Here is a 13,929-nt window from a genome sequence, read left to right as displayed (position 1 = left end):
TGGGGACATATGGCTGATCTCATCATACTACTGACTGGGGGACATATGGCTGATCTCATCATACTACTGACTGAGGGACATATGGCTGATCTCATCATACTACTGACTGGGGACATATGGCTGATCTCATCATACTACTGACTGAGGGACATATGGCTGATCTCATCATACTACTGACTGGGGGACATATGGCTGATCTCATCATACTACTGACTGGGGACATATGGCTGATCTCATCATACTACTGACTGAGGGACATATGGCTGATCTCATCATACTACTGACTGGGGGACATATGGCTGATCTCATCATACTACTGACTGGGGGACATATGGCTGATCTCATCATACTACTGACTGAGGGACATATGGCTGATCTCATCATACTACGACTGGGGACATATGGCTGATCTCATCATACTACTGACTGAGGGACATATGGCTGATCTCATCATACTACTGACTGGGGGACATATGGCTGATCTCATCATACTACTGACTGGGGGACATATGGCTGATCTCATGATACTACTGACTGAGGACTATGGCTGATCTCATCATACTGACTGAGGGACATATGGCCCCAATCTCATCATACTACTGACTGAGGACATGTGGCTGATCTCATCATACTACTGACTGGGGGACATATGGCTGATCTCATCATACTACTGACTTCGGGGGACATATGGCTGATCTCATCATACTACTGACTGAGGGACATATGGCTGATCTCATCATACTACTGACTGGGGACATATGGCTGATCTCATCATACTACTGGGGACATATGGCTGATCTCATCATACTACTGACTGGGGGACATATGGCTGATCTCATCATACTACTGACTGAGGACATATGGCTGATCTCATCATACTGGGGGACATATGGCTGATCTCTCATCATCTCATCATACTGGGGACATGGCTGATCTCATCATACTACTGACTGGGGGACATATGACTGATCTCATCATACTACTGACTGGGGGACATATGTGGCTGATCTCATCATACTGGGGACATAACAGCGTCTCATCATACTACTGGGGGACATATGGCTGATCTCATCATACTACTGACTGAGGGACATATGGCTGATCTCATATCATACTACTGACTGAGGGACATATGGCTGATCTCATCATACTACTGACTGGGGGACATATGGCTGATCTCATCATACTACTGACTGAGGGACATATGGCTGATCTCATCATACTACTGACTGGGGACATATGGCTGATCTCATCATACTACTGACTGGGGGACATATGGCTGATCTCATCATACTACTGACTGGGGACATATGGCTGATATCATCATACTGGGGGACATATGGCTGATCTCATCATACTACTGACTGGGGGACATATGGCTGATCTCATCATACTACTGACTGAGGGACATATGGCTGATCTCATCATACTACTGACTGGGGACATATGGCTGATCTCATCATACTACTGACTGAGGGACATATGGCTGATCTCATCATACTACTGATCTGGGGACATATGGCTGATCTCATCATACTGGGGACATATGGCTGATCATCATACTACTGACTGGGGGACATATGGCTGATCTCATCATACTACTGACTGGGGGACATATGACTGATCTCATCATACTACTGACTGGGGACATATGGCTGATCTCATCATACTACTGACTGGGGACATATGGCTGATCTCATCATATGGGGGACATATGGCTGACTGAGGGACATATGGCTGATCTCATCATACTACTGACTGAGGGACATATGGCTGATCTCATCATACTACTGACTACTATGAGGGGACATATGGCTGATCTCATCATACTACTGACTGAGGGACATATGGCTGATCTCATCATACTACTGACTGGGGGACATATGGCTGATCTCATCATACTACTGACTGGGGGACATATGGCTGATCTCATCATACTACTGACTGACTGATCTCATCATACTACTGACTGGGGGACATATGGCTGATCTCATCATACTACTGACTGGGGGACATATGGCTGATCTCATCATACTATGACTGGGGGACATATGGCTGATCTCATCATACTACTGACTGGGGGACATATGGCTGATCTCATCATACTACTGACTGGGGACATATGGCTGATCTCATCATACTACTGACTGGGGACATATGGCTGATCTCATCACTACTGACTGGGGACATATGGCTGATCTCATCATGACTGGGGGACATATGGCTGATCTCATCATACTACTGACTGAGGGACATATGGCTGATCTCATCATACTATGACTGGGGGACATATGGCTGATCTCATCATACTGGGGACATATGGCTGATCTCATCATACTACTGACTGGGGACATATGGCTGATCTCATCATACTACTGACTGGGGACATATGGCTGATCTCATCATACTACTGACTGGGGACATATGGCTGATCTCATCATACTACTGACTGGGGACATATGGCTGATCTCATCATACTACTGACTGGGGACATATGGCTGATCTCATCATACTACTGACTGGGGGACATATGGCTGATCTCATCATACTACTGACTGAGGACATATGGCTGATCTCATCATACTACTGACTGGGGGACATATGGCTGATCTCATCATACTACTGACTGGGGACATATGGCTGATCTCATCATACTACTGACTGGGGGACATATGGCTGATCTCATCATACTACTGACTGAGGGACATATGGCTGATCTCATCATACTACTGACTGGGGGACATATGGCTGATCTCATCATACTGGGGGACATATGGCTGATCTCATCATACTACTGACTGGGGGACATATGGCTGATCTCATCATACTACTGACTGAGGGACATATGGCTGATCTCATCATACTACTGACTGGGGGACATATGGCTGATCTCATCATACTACTGACTGAGGGACATATGGCTGATCTCATCATACTACTGACTGGGGACATATGGCTGATCTCATCATACTACTGACTGAGGGACATATGGCTGATCTCATCATACTACTGACTGGGGGACATATGGCTGATCTCATCATACTACTGACTGGGGACATATGGCTGATCTCATCATACTACTGACTGGGGGACATATGGCTGATCTCATCATACTACTGACTGGGGACATATGGCTGATCTCATCATACTACTGACTGGGGGACATATGGCTGATCTCATCATACTACTGACTGGGGGACATATGGCTGATCTCATCATACTACTGACTGGGGACATATGGCTGATCTCATCATACATGACTGGGGGACATATGGCTGATCTCATCATACTACTGACTGAGGGACATATGGCTGATCTCATCATACTGGGGGACATATGGCTGATCTCATCATACTACTGACTGGGGACATATGGCTGATCTCATCATACTACTGACTGAGGGACATATGGCTGATCATCATCATACTGGGGACATATGGCTGATCTCATCATACTACTGACTGAGGGACATATGGCTGATCTCATCATACTGGGGGACATATGGCTGATCTCCATATCATACTACTGACTGAGGGACATATGGCTGATCTCATCATACTACTGACTGAGGGACATATGGCTGATCTCATCATACTACTGACTGAGGGACATATGGCTGATCTCATCATACTACTGACTGAGGGACATATGGCTGATCTCATCATACTACTGACTGGGGACATATGGCTGATCTCATCATACTACTGACTGGGGGACATATGGCTGATCTCATCATACTGGGGGACATATGGCTGATCTCATCATATACTGACTGAGGGACATATGGCTGATCTCATCATACTGAGGGACATATGGCTGATCTCATCATACTACTGACTGAGGGACATATGGCTGATCTCATCATACTACTGACTGAGGGACATATGGCTGATCTCATATCATACTACTGACTACTGGGGACATATGGCTGATCTCATCATACTACTGACTGGGGGACATATGGCTGATCTCATCATACTACTGACTGAGGGACATATGGCTGATCTCATCATACTACTGACTGGGGGACATATGGCTGATCTCATCATACTACTGACTGAGGGACATATGGCTGATGATCTCATCATATGGCTGATACTGACTGGGGACATATGGCTGATCTCATCATACTACTGACTGGGGGACATATGGCTGATCTCATCATACTACTGACTGAGGGACATATGGCTGATCTCATCATACTACTGACTGGGGGACATATGGCTGATCTCATCATACTACTGACTGGGGACATATGGCTGATCTCATCATACTGGGGACATATGGCTGATCTCATCATACTACTGACTGAGGACATATGGCTGATCTCATCATACTACTGACTGGGGGACATATGGCTGATCTCATCATACTACTGACTGAGGGACATATGGCTGATCTCATCATACTGGGGGACATATGGCTGATCTCATCATACTACTGACTGGGGACATATGGCTGATCTCATCATACTGACTGGGGACATATGGCTGATCTCATCATACTACTGACTGAGGGACATATGGCTGATCTCATCACTACTGACTGGGGACATATGGCTGATCTCATCATACTACTGACTGAGGGACATATGGCTGATCTCATCATACTACTGACTGAGGGACATATGGCTGATCTCATCATACTACTGACTGAGGGACATATGGCTGATCTCATCATACTACTGACTGAGGGACATATGGCTGATCTCATCATACTACTGACTGAGGGACATATGGCTGATCTCATCATACTGGGGGACATATGGCTGATCTCATCATACTACTGACTGAGTGACATATGGCTGATCTCATCATACTACTGACTGGGGGACATATGGCTGATCTCATCATACTACTGACTGGGGGACATATGGCTGATCTCATCATACTACTGACTGAGGGACATATGGCTGATCTCCATATCATACTACTGACTGGGGGACATATGGCTGATCTCATCATACTACTGACTGAGGGACATATGGCTGATCTCATCATACTGGGGGACATATGACTGATCTCATCATACTGGGGGACATATGGCTGATCTCATCATACTGGGGGACATATGGCTGATCTCATACTACTACTGAGGGACATATGGCTGATCTCTCATACTACTACTGGGGGACATATGGCTGATCTCATCATACTACTGACTGAGGGACATATGGCTGATCTCTCATACTACTGACTGGGGACATATGGCTGATCTCCATATCATACTACTGACTGAGGGACATATGGCTGATCTCATCATACTACTGACTGGGGGACATATGGCTGATCTCCATATCATACTACTGACTGAGGGACATATGGCTGATCTCATCATACTACTGACTGGGGGACATATGGCTGATCTCATCATACTACTGACTGAGGGACATATGGCTGATCTCATCATACTACTGACTGGGGGACATATGGCTGATCTCATCATACTACTGACTGAGGGACATATGGCTGATCTCATCATACTACTGACTGAGGGACATATGGCTGATCTCATCATACTACTGACTGAGGGACATATGGCTGATCTCAGCATACTACTGACTGAGGGACATATGGCTGATCTCAGCATACTACTGACTGGGGGACATATGGCTGATCTCATCATACTACTGACTGAGGGACATATGGCTGATCTCATCATACTACTGACTGAGGGACATATGGCTGATCTCTCATACTACTGACTGGGGGACATATGGCTGATCTCATCATACTACTGACTGGGGACATATGGCTGATCTCATCATACTACTGACTGGGGACATATGGCTGATCTCATCATACTACTGACTGGGGACATATGGCTGATCTCATCATACTACTGACTGAGGGACATATGGCTGATCTCATCATACTGGGGGACATATGGCTGATCTCATCATACTGGGGGACATATGGCTGATCTCATCATACTGGGGGACATATGGCTGATCTCATCATACTACTGACTGGGGGACATATGGCTGATCTCATCATACTACTAACTGAGGGACATATGGCTGATCTCATCATACTACTGACTGGGGGACATATGGCTGATCTCATCATACTACTGACTGGGGGACATATGGCTGATCTCATCATACTACTGACTGGGGGACATATGGCTGATCTCATCATACTGGGGGACATATGGCTGATCTCATCATACTACTGACTGAGGGACATATGGCTGATCTCATCATACTACTGACTGGGGGACATATGGCTGATCTCATCATACTGAGGGACATATGGCTGATCTCATCATACTACTGACTGAGGGACATATGGCTGATCTCATCATACTACTGACTGAGGGACATATGGCTGATCTCATCATACTACTGACTGAGGGACATATGGCTGATCTCATCATACTACTGACTGAGGGACATATGGCTGATCTCATCATACTACTGACTGGGGGACATATGGCTGATCTCATCATACTACTGACTGAGGGACATATGGCTGATCTCATCATACTACTGACTGAGGGACATATGGCTGATCTCATCATACTACTGACTGGGGACATATGGCTGATCTCATCATACTGGGGGACATATGGCTGATCTCATCATACTGGGGGACATATGGCTGATCTCATCATACTGGGGGACATATGGCTGATCTCATCATACTGGGGGACATATGGCTGATCTCATCATACTGGGGGACATATGGCTGATCTCATCAACTTTATTATCATCTGGATGGACAAATGGATGTGCTTTTCATTAATCACATGTAACTTTAATGAAGATACAACAGTATATTTGGGTAATAGGATAGCTATTTTATAAACTATGAGAACAGGGTGGGGTGTTTCCTGCAAACAAAGCAGCTTTAACCCTTAGTGAGGACTGTTTAAGACAACATGGCTAAGAGAGGTGCATCAGTGAGCTAGTCCCACCCAGAATAGCCCTAATGGATGAGCTGGAGACTGGACCAGCTGGAAACCGAGCTGTGTGTGTGTGTGTGTGTGTGTGTGTGTGTGTGTGTGTGTGTGTGTGTGTGTGTGTGTGTGTGTGTGTGTGTGTGTGTGTGTGTGTGTGTGTGTGTGTGTGTGTGTGTGTGTGTGTGTGTGTGTGTGTGTGTGTGTGTTGCAGGCCCGGTTCTAACATTTTAACATTTTTGGGGCTCCCACATTTTGCCATGTTACTGATATCTGGGATCTAATACAATCTAAACATATCTGCTGCAGGTACACATTTTGCCATGTTACTGATATCTGAGTGAACGACTAATAAATCTAAACATGCTCTGCAGTTGTACACATTTTGCCATGTTACTGATATCTGAGTGATACGGACTAATACAATCTAAACAGTGTTATCTGGCTGCAGTTGTACACATTTTGCCATGTTACTGATATCTGAGTGATACGGACTAATACAATCTAAACAGTGTTATCTGGCTGCAGTTGTACACATTTTGCCATGTTACTGATATCTGAGTGATACGGACTAATACAATCTAAACAGTGTTATCTGGCTGATTGAGGGTCAGTGACTGACATAACAAGTGAAAAACAGCTGATGCACAACCACATTTCAAACTTGCACCTTGTGTATTCTACTAATTTAACTCTCAACAGTAAGTTGAGACCCTGACTGAGTTTCCCCCAAAATGATATGATTACATTTTTGGGGTCGGCGACCGCTCATGTCGCTTATGCCTGGAGCCGGCCCAGTAGTCCTAATGGTGGTTTTAAACAAGAACTCCAGCCTAGTAAATTAATCCTTGTGTAAACTGTAGATGGAGTCCTCCTTCAGAGGTTTATTTAGAACTAACAACATGGACCCCAACCCTTAATCCTACTGCAGACACACCTGTAGAGGTCTGTATAAAAGCCCAGGACTGACCAGACAGAATCACACATCAAGACTCAGTGCCAAGGAGCCTCTCCAAAGCATCTCAAAGACCAAGACATCTAGAGTATCTCCACTGCCAGAACCAAGGAGCCATCCAGAATCTGTTCACACACTGAAGATGGAGCAAAGCCCCTCTCTCACCATCCTGCTGCTGGTACTGGGCCTCTCTCAGGCCCAAATGGACCACAGTGGACCAGCCATGTGGATAGACCACCTTGAGGCTGTAGACATCACTGAGAGAATTCTGACCGCTAATAACGGCTCTGATGAGATGCTGATGGAGGGAGACCTGGTGGTACCAAGAACCAGAAACGCCATGCAGTGCATGCAAGGAGGAAACAGCTGCCTGTGGAAGAAAGCCTCTAGCGGATACATTGAAGTGCCCTACATAATAGAAGACAGCAGATTCACTCCCTCCGACATGAAGGAGATTGAGCACGCCGTCCAGTCGTTCCACAGCAAGACCTGCATTCGCTTTGTGCCACGTGGCAACCAGAAAGACTACATCAGCTTTGAGAGTTTGAGCGGCTGCTACTCTTCTCTCGGGAGAATTGGAGGGAAACAGACGGTCTCTGTTAACAGCGTTGGCTGCATCTTTCTCGGCATCATTCAGCACGAGACCCTCCACGCTCTGGGATTCCAGCACGAACAAACCAGGAGCGACCGTGACCAGTACGTCACCATCAACTGGAGTAACATCGACTCTTACATGGTCAATAACTTCGATAAACAAAACACCAACAACCTGAACAGTCCCTATGACTACAGCTCTGTCATGCACTATGGAAAAACAGCCTTCTCTGTCAACGGGAAGGACACCATCACCCCCATCCCCAACCCCGACGTGTCCATCGGCCAGAGACAGGGGATGTCCACCACTGACATCCTGAGGATCAGCCGACTCTACGGCTGCTGAGAGGAAGACATCAAGTCACAGGAGGAGGAGAGTAAGGTGAAGATGTCTACAATACATCTGACACATCATCCAGTGTCCTGTTCATTCAAATCATCAGCTGTGTGTTATTCACTATACTTCACGGCTTCTCATGTCTTATGGCCTTATCGGATTTAGATCAAATAAATATTTAGTAGTACAGAACAATGTGCTTTTCTGTATCACTTTGGGTTGAAACATAGAAATAAAAGCGTTTGAAACAACATTATTGAATCTGCATGTGTTTCTCTGATGACACTATGGTGCTGTATACATGTTGACAATGATTCCTCCAATGTTTCCGGAAGATGCTGTAGCCTGGTTCTAGCCTGCTGTAGCCTGGTTCTAGCCTGCTGGTAGCCTGGTTCTAGCCTGGTTCTAGCCTGCTGGTAGCCTGGTTCTAGCCTGCTGGTAGCCTGGTTCTAACCTGCTGTAGCCTGGTTCTAGCCTGGTTCTAGCCTGCTGGTAGCTTGGTTCTAGCCTGGTTCTAGCCTGCTGGTAGCCTGGTTCTAGCCTGCTGGTAGCTTGGTTCTAGCCTGGTTCTAGCCTGGTTCTAACCTGCTGGTAGCCTGGTTCTAGCCTGCTGGTAGCCTGGTTCTAGCCTGGTTCTAGCCTGCTGGTAGCTTGGTTCTAGCCTGCTGGTAGTCTGGTTCTAGCCTGGTTCTAGCCTGCTGGTAGCTTGGTTCTAACCTGCTGGTAGCCTGGTTCTAACCTGCTGGTAGCCTGGTTCTAGCCTGCTGGTAGCTTGGTTCTAGCCTGGTTCTAGCCTGCTGGTAGCCTGGTTCTAACCTACTGTAGCCTGGTTCTAGCCTGGTTCTAGCCTGCTGGTAGCTTGGTTCTAGCCTGGTTCTAGCCTGGTTCTAGCCTGCTGGTAGCCTGGTTCTAGCCTGGTTCTAGCCTGCTGGTAGCTTGGTTCTAGCCTGGTTCTAGCCTGGTTCTAGCCTGCTGGTAGCCTGGTTCTAGCCTGCTGGTAGCCTGGTTCTAGCCTGGTTCTAGCCTGCTGGTAGCTTGGTTCTAGCCTGCTGGTAGTCTGGTTCTAGCCTGGTTCTAGCCTGCTGGTAGCTTGGTTCTAACCTGCTGGTAGCCTGGTTCTAACCTGCTGGTAGCCTGGTTCTAGCCTGCTGGTAGCTTGGTTCTAGCCTGGTTCTAGCCTGCTGGTAGCCTGGTTCTAGCCTGCTGGTAGCTTGGTTCTAACCTGCTGGTAGCCTGGTTCTAGCCTGCTGGTAGCCTGGTTCTAGCCTGCTGGTAGCTTGGTTCTAACCTGATTCTAGCCTGCTGGTAGCCTGGTTCTAGCCTGGTGGTAGCCTGGTTCTAGCCTGCTGGTAGCCTGGTTCTAGCCTGCTGGTAGCCTGGTTCTAGCCTGCTGGTAGCCTGGTTCTAGCCTGCTGGTAGCCTGGTTCTAGGCTGCTGGTAGCTTGGTTCTAACCTGCTGGTAGCCTGGTTCTAGCCTGGTTCTAGCCTGCTGGTAGCCTGGTTCTAGCCTGCTGGTAGCTTGGTTCTAACCTGCTGGTAGCCTGGTTCTAGCCTGGTTCTAGCCTGCTGGTAGCCTGGTTCTAGCCTGCTGGTAGCCTGGTTCTAGCCTGCTGGTAGCCTGGTTCTATCCTGCTGGTAGCCTGGTTCTAGCCTGCTGGTAGCCTGGTTCTAGTCTGCTGGTAGCCTGGTTCTCGCCTGCTGGTAGCATGGTTCTAGCCTGCTGGTAGCCTGGTTCTAGCCTGCTGGTAGCCTGGTTCTAGCCTGCTGGTAGCCTGGTTCTAGCCTGCTGGTAGCCTGGTTCAAGCCTGCTGGTAGCCTGGTTCTAGCCTGCTGGTAGCCTGGTTCTAGCCTGCTGGTAGCCTGGTTCTAGCCTGCTGGTAGCATGGTTCTACCCTGCTGGTAGCTTGGTTTTAGCCTGCTGGTAGCCTGGTTCTAGCCTGCTGGTAGCCTGGTTCTAGCCTGCTGGTAGCCTGGTTCTAGCCTGCTGGTAGCCTGGTTCTAGCCCTGGTAGCCTGGTTCTAGCCTGGTAGCCTGGTTCTAGCCTGCTGGTAGCCTGGTTCTAGCCTGCTGGTAGCCTGGTTCTAGCCTGCTGGTAGCATGGTTCTACCCTGCTGGTAGCTTGGTTCTAGCCTGGTAGTAGCCTGGTTCTAGCCTGCTGGTAGCCTGGTTCTAGCCTGCTGGTAGCCTGGTTCTAGCCTGCTGGTAGCATGGTTCTACCCTGCTGGTAGCTTGGTTCTAGCCTGCTGGTAGCCTGGTTCTAGCCTGCTGGTAGCCTGGTTCTAGCCTGCTGGTAGCCTGGTTCTAGCCTGCTGGTAGCCTGGTTCTAGCCTGCTGGTAGCCTGGTTCTAGCCTGCTGGTAGCCTGGTTCTAGCCTGCTGGTAGCCTGGTTCAAGCCTGCTGGTAGCCTGGTTCAAGCCTGCTGGTAGCCTGGTTCTAGCCTGCTGGTAGCCTGGTTCTAGCCTGCTGGTAGCCTGGTTCTAGCCTGCTGGTAGCATGGTTCTACCCTGCTGGTAGATTGGTTCTAGCCTGGTAGTAGCCTGGTTCTAGCATGCTGTTAGCCTGGTTCTAGTCTGGTGGTAACCTGATTCTAGCCTGGCAGTAGCCTGGTTCTAGCCTGCTGGTAGCATGGTTCTAGCCTGCCGGTAGCCTGGTTCTAGCCTGCTGGTAGCCTGGTTCTAGCCTGCTGGTAGCCTGGTTCTAGTCTGACGGTAGCCTGGTTCTAGTCTGGCAATAGCCTGGTTCTAGCCTGCTGGTAGTCTGGTTAGCTCTGGTTCTAGCCTGCTGGTAGCCTGGTTCTAGCCTGCTGGTAGCCTGGTTCTAGCCTGCTGGTAGCCTGGTTCTAGCCTGCTGGTAGCCTGGTTCTAGCCTGCTGGTAGCCTGGTTCTAGCCTGCTGGTAGCCTGGTTCTAGCCTGCTGGTAGCCTGGTTCTACCCTGCTGGTAGATTGGTTCTAGCCTGGTAGTAGCCTGGTTCTAGCATGCTGTTAGCCTGGTTCTAGTCTGGTGGTAACCTGATTCTAGCCTGGCAGTAGCCTGGTTCTAGCCTGCTGGTAGCATGGTTCTAGCCTGCCGGTAGCCTGGTTCTAGCCTGCTGGTAGCCTGGTTCTAGCCTGCTGGTAGCCTGGTTCTAGTCTGACGGTAGCCTGGTTCTAGTCTGGCAATAGCCTGGTTCTAGCCTGCTGGTAGTCTGGTTCTAGCCTGCTGGTAGCCTGGTTCTAGTCTGATGGTAGCCTGGTTCTAGTCTGGAGATAGCCTGGTTCTAGCCTGCTGGTAGCCTGGTTCTAGTCTGCTGGTAGCCTGGTTCTGTCTAATGACACATTAACTACAGAGGTCTAATGACACAGTGACTACAGAGGTCTAATGACACAGTGACTACAGAGGTCTAATGACACAGTGACTACAAAGGTCTAATAACACTGTCAGTCACTGTGTCATTAGACCTCTGTAGTCACTGTGTCATTAGACCTCTGTAGTCACTGTGCCATTAGATGTTTGTAGTCACTGTGTCATTAGACCTCTGTAGTCACTGTGTCATTAGACCTCTGTAGTCACTGTGCCATTAGATGTTTGTAGTCACTGTGTCATTAGACCTCTGTAGTCACTGTGTCATTAGACCTCTGTAGTCACTGTGTCATTAGACCTCTGTAGTCACTGTGTCATTAGACCTCTGTAGTCACTGTGCCATTAGATGTTTGTAGTCACTGTGTCATTAGACCTCTGTAGTCACTGTGTCATTAGACCTCTGTAGTCACTGTGTCATTAGACCTCTGTAGTCACTGTGTCATTAGACCTCTGTAGTCACTGTGTCATTAGACCTCTGTAGTCACTGTGTCATTAAACCTCTGTAGTCACTGTGTCATTAGACCTCTGTAGTCAGTGTCATTAAACCTCTGTAGTCACTGTGTCATTAAACCTCTGTAGTCACTGTGTCATTAGACCTCTGTAGTCACTGTGTCATTAGACCTCTGTAGTCACTGTGTCATTAGACCTCTGTAGTCACTGTGTCATTAGACCTCTGTAGTCACTGTGTCATTAAACCTCTGTAGTCACTGTCATTAGGTTTACGTAACCTAGTAACTGGTCAGAATCAGTCCCTCAGTCAGCCCCTTAGTCACGCCATTAGTCTTGATGGTGATTTAAATGTAGGGGAGAGATTAATTTGAGAGTTAATCCAGGGCTAGTATTTATTAGTTAGAGCCACAGAGCTCATCCAGGACTAGTACTTGTTAGTTAAGAGACAGAGAGTTAATCCAGGGATAGTACTTGTTACTTAGAGACAGAGTTAATCCAGGGTTAGTACTTGATAGTTAGAGACAGAGAGTTAATCCAGGGATAGCACTTGTGAGTTAGAGCCACAAAGTTAATCCAGGGCTAGTACTTGTTACTTAGAGACAGAGTTAATCCAGGGTTAGTATTTATTAGTTAGAGACAGAGAGTTAATCCAGGGATAGTACTTGTTAGTTAGAGACAGAGAGTTAATCCAGGGTTAGTACTTGTTAGTTAGAGACAGAGTTAATCCAGGGATAGCACTTGTGAGTTAGAGACAGAGTTAATCCAGGGATAGCACTTGTTACTTAGAGACAGAGTTAATCCAGGGTTAGTACTTGTTACTTAGAGACAGAGTTAATCCAGGGATAGCACTTGTTACTTAGAGACAGAGTTAATCCAGGGATAGCACTTGTTACTTAGAGACAGAGTTAATCCAGGGTTAGTACTTGTTATTTAGAGACAGATTTAATCCAGGGATAGCACTTGTTACTTAGAGACAGAGAGTTAATCCAGGGATAGCACTTGTTAGTTAGAGACAGAGAGTTAATCCAGGTTTGGACTTGTTACTTAGAGACAGAGTTAATCCAGGGATAGCACTTGTGAGTTAGAGCCACAAAATTAATCCAGGGCTAGTACTTGTTACTTAGAGACAGAGTTAATCCAGGGTTAGTATTTATTAGTTAGAGACAGCGAGTTAATCCAGGGCTAGTACTTGTTAGTTAGAGACAGAGAGTTAATCCAGGTATAGTACTTGTTAGTTAGAGACAGAGTTAATCCAGGGCTAGTACTTGTTAGTTAGAGACAGATAGTTAATCCAGGGCTAGTACTTGTTAGTTAGAGACAGAGAGTTAATCCAGGGGTAGTACTTGTTAGTTA

The 13,929-nt window shown here is 47.3% G+C and overlaps 1 protein-coding gene across 1 annotated transcript; it reads left to right on the top strand.

Moving 5' to 3' along the window:
• Positions 1 to 7,887: 7,887 nt before the first annotated feature.
• Positions 7,888 to 9,034, top strand: LOC124034977 (hatching enzyme 1.2-like). The gene has a single exon (XM_046348367.1). The coding sequence runs from the start codon at positions 7,998 to 8,000 to the stop codon at positions 8,793 to 8,795; it is 798 nt and encodes a 265-aa protein (XP_046204323.1). The 5' UTR covers positions 7,888 to 7,997; the 3' UTR covers positions 8,796 to 9,034.
• Positions 9,035 to 13,929: the final 4,895 nt, after the last annotated feature.

The sequence above is a fragment of the Oncorhynchus gorbuscha genome, linkage group LG05, assembly GCF_021184085.1.
Source record: "Oncorhynchus gorbuscha isolate QuinsamMale2020 ecotype Even-year linkage group LG05, OgorEven_v1.0, whole genome shotgun sequence".
NCBI lineage: Eukaryota > Metazoa > Chordata > Actinopteri > Salmoniformes > Salmonidae > Oncorhynchus > Oncorhynchus gorbuscha.
This window is presented reverse-complemented; position numbering and strand designations above follow the sequence as displayed.

Excerpts from the sequence above, each read along its gene's own strand:
- LOC124034977 (XM_046348367.1), top strand. The coding sequence starts at position 7,998 with ATGGAGCAAAGCCCCTCTCTCACCATCCTGCTGCTGGTACTGGGCCTC.